This window comes from Diabrotica virgifera, chromosome 9 (assembly GCF_917563875.1).
Source record: "Diabrotica virgifera virgifera chromosome 9, PGI_DIABVI_V3a".
NCBI lineage: Eukaryota > Metazoa > Arthropoda > Insecta > Coleoptera > Chrysomelidae > Diabrotica > Diabrotica virgifera.
In genome coordinates this window covers 100,312,415-100,314,665 of record NC_065451.1, presented here as the reverse complement: position 1 = coordinate 100,314,665, position 2,251 = coordinate 100,312,415, and the positions used below count along the sequence as shown (strand labels likewise).

General features: G+C 42.8%; 1 protein-coding gene across 1 annotated transcript; it reads right to left on the bottom strand.

Moving 5' to 3' along the window:
• Positions 1–1,087: 1,087 nt before the first annotated feature.
• On the bottom strand, positions 1,088–1,801 carry LOC126891177 (cilia- and flagella-associated protein 251-like). Its single transcript, XM_050660360.1, has one exon. The coding sequence runs from the start codon at positions 1,799–1,801 to the stop codon at positions 1,088–1,090; it is 714 nt and encodes a 237-aa protein (XP_050516317.1).
• Positions 1,802–2,251: the final 450 nt, after the last annotated feature.

Below are 2,251 nucleotides of genomic sequence, written 5' to 3'. Positions count from 1 at the left end.
GCTGTGACCATAATGGAGGCACTTATAACACCTTACTGGCGTATGGCGTTCCATTATGGGGCATATAACCCAACCTATTACTATCGTTCTATACCTCCGTAGCTCTTCTGCTTTTGAGGGGCGTACGGCTATGGTCGCCACCTGTTCCCCATGCCTATTTATACGTAGCGTTTTGACATCTATTTCGTCCTCGGGGATACCGGTATATGTTGTTATCGCGCTTATTAGCTGTTCTTCTGTAAACCCAGGGTCTATTGCCGTGATGGAAAAATAATTTTCTTTCTTCCGAACAGCCATGCTCATTCCCGTTATTTTACTGTCCATCTCCTTCTTCAGTTTCTCCGCTGCTCCCTTCCCCTTTAGTTTTACGAGGATGTCTCCCCCTTCTGTTTTTTTTAGCCTATTTACTTTTAAGCCAATCTTCCCTATATCAATTTTCTGATTCATCTCTTTTAATACATCAGTGTATGATTTCCCCCCCGTTTTGATTAGGAGCGCTTCTTCCTGCTCATGCCTCTCCCCTTTATCCATCTCCTTCCCTCTGATAACTATTTCCCATACTATATTTTCTTTTCTCCCCACAAATTCGAGAGCTTTTCGCACATCTTCCTTATTTATCTCGTTGTTAACGATGACTCTAACGGTTTCCGGGGGCTTCTCCCTTTTTTTTTATTATATTTATGGCCTTTACAGCCATTTCATACATTCCCTGTTCACCCACTTTGGTTACATATGTGTACCACTGCCTCCTTTGGTTGGCCATAGAGCTTTTCTTTACATTTTCTATGTACTCTATGTCGCCCACTTTGCATTCCTCAATGATTTCTGCTACTTCTTCCCTGAGCGTTCTTATGACGCCCTCTACCCCTCCGTCTTTTATTTCGTTTTTAGTTATTATTATGCATTCTTTTTTTTCAATTGTCTCTTGCAGTCCCCCATGTTCCCACTTCGTTTTTTCAAACACCTTGTCCTCCCATTTCTTCTCGTGGATTTGACTAAAGGTGTCTATGTCTCCTCCCTTGTTTACAATTCCTATTATTTTTTCTGTTTCTTTTCTTTGTCTCTCTTGCTCGATCTTAATTTTACATTATTCGCATCTTATATTTTTCTCCTCCCCTTGTGTTGTTTGATTTGGGCTAATTTTTCTGTTTTGCATAGAGTTAATTTCCCCTATGAGTTTTTTCATTCTTATTCTTTCGTCCTCTATTGGGCCTTCTGTATTAAGTATATCGAGTATTTGTTTCATTTTCCGTTGGACCTTTTCCCTGTCGGTTTCTTCTGGATATTTTTTGCTTTCTTCAAGTTTTTCTTTTTTGAATTTTTCATTTATCTCAAGGCTGTCCCCTTTTCTTTTTTTCATTTGCTGCATTTCTCTTCTGTCCTCTTCGTCGAACAAGAAGGCTGTTAAAACACTCTCCTCTATATCTTCCCAAGTTCCTCCCCTTTCTTCTTCCGTTTTTTCATCGTGACTTTCTGTGAAGGCTTTCGCTTCCAGGATTTTCACCGAGGGATCTTCCTCTTCTTTCTCTTCCTCCTCTTTTTCTTCTTCTTCTCTTGTATTAATTTCTTCCCCTACAAGTGTCGAGTGCTTTATGGCACCCGACCTGTTTAGTTTAGGCTGTTGATCGTGCCGTTGTAGCAATTCCCTTTCAAACTTTCTCAGCTCATCTTCATCTATTGTGCCGTCTTGCGACTGTTCTTCCCTATTCTCAATTTTACTAATTAATGCGTCGTCATTGTCCTTTTGCCTTTGGTCGTCGTTATTTTTTCCTTTAGGTTTTTTTGAGTTGGTTTTATTCATATGAATTCCCACGAGTCGGGACGTGCTACGCGTCCGACGTGGCAGTGCGCCCTTACCACGTTAAGGCTAGGTTCTTCGGGAGGTCGCCAGGTATCCCGAAGGGATCGTTTGTGATGCTCTAACCCTCGCATCTCTCATATCTTTGGCACGATGCCTTCCACCGTGATAGTGGGGATTATTTTATTGAGGTTTGCTCCTCTAGGCTTTTTATCACGGTTGCCTCCGGACGCAGTAGCAGCCTGTATTCACAGGCTACCTGGAATTTCCGCGTAACTGCTGCCTCCACTGTTACGCGGGATTGGGAGTGGATGTGTGTTGGGAAAGGTACTTTGGCGGGGTAAGACATGGCGGCTACTCGTTATGGGTATGTCGAAAAAGATTTCGAATAGAGATTTGTGATCGGAGTTCGACGGCAGAGCCCCCGCATGGTGCGTGGGGCTCCACCATCGA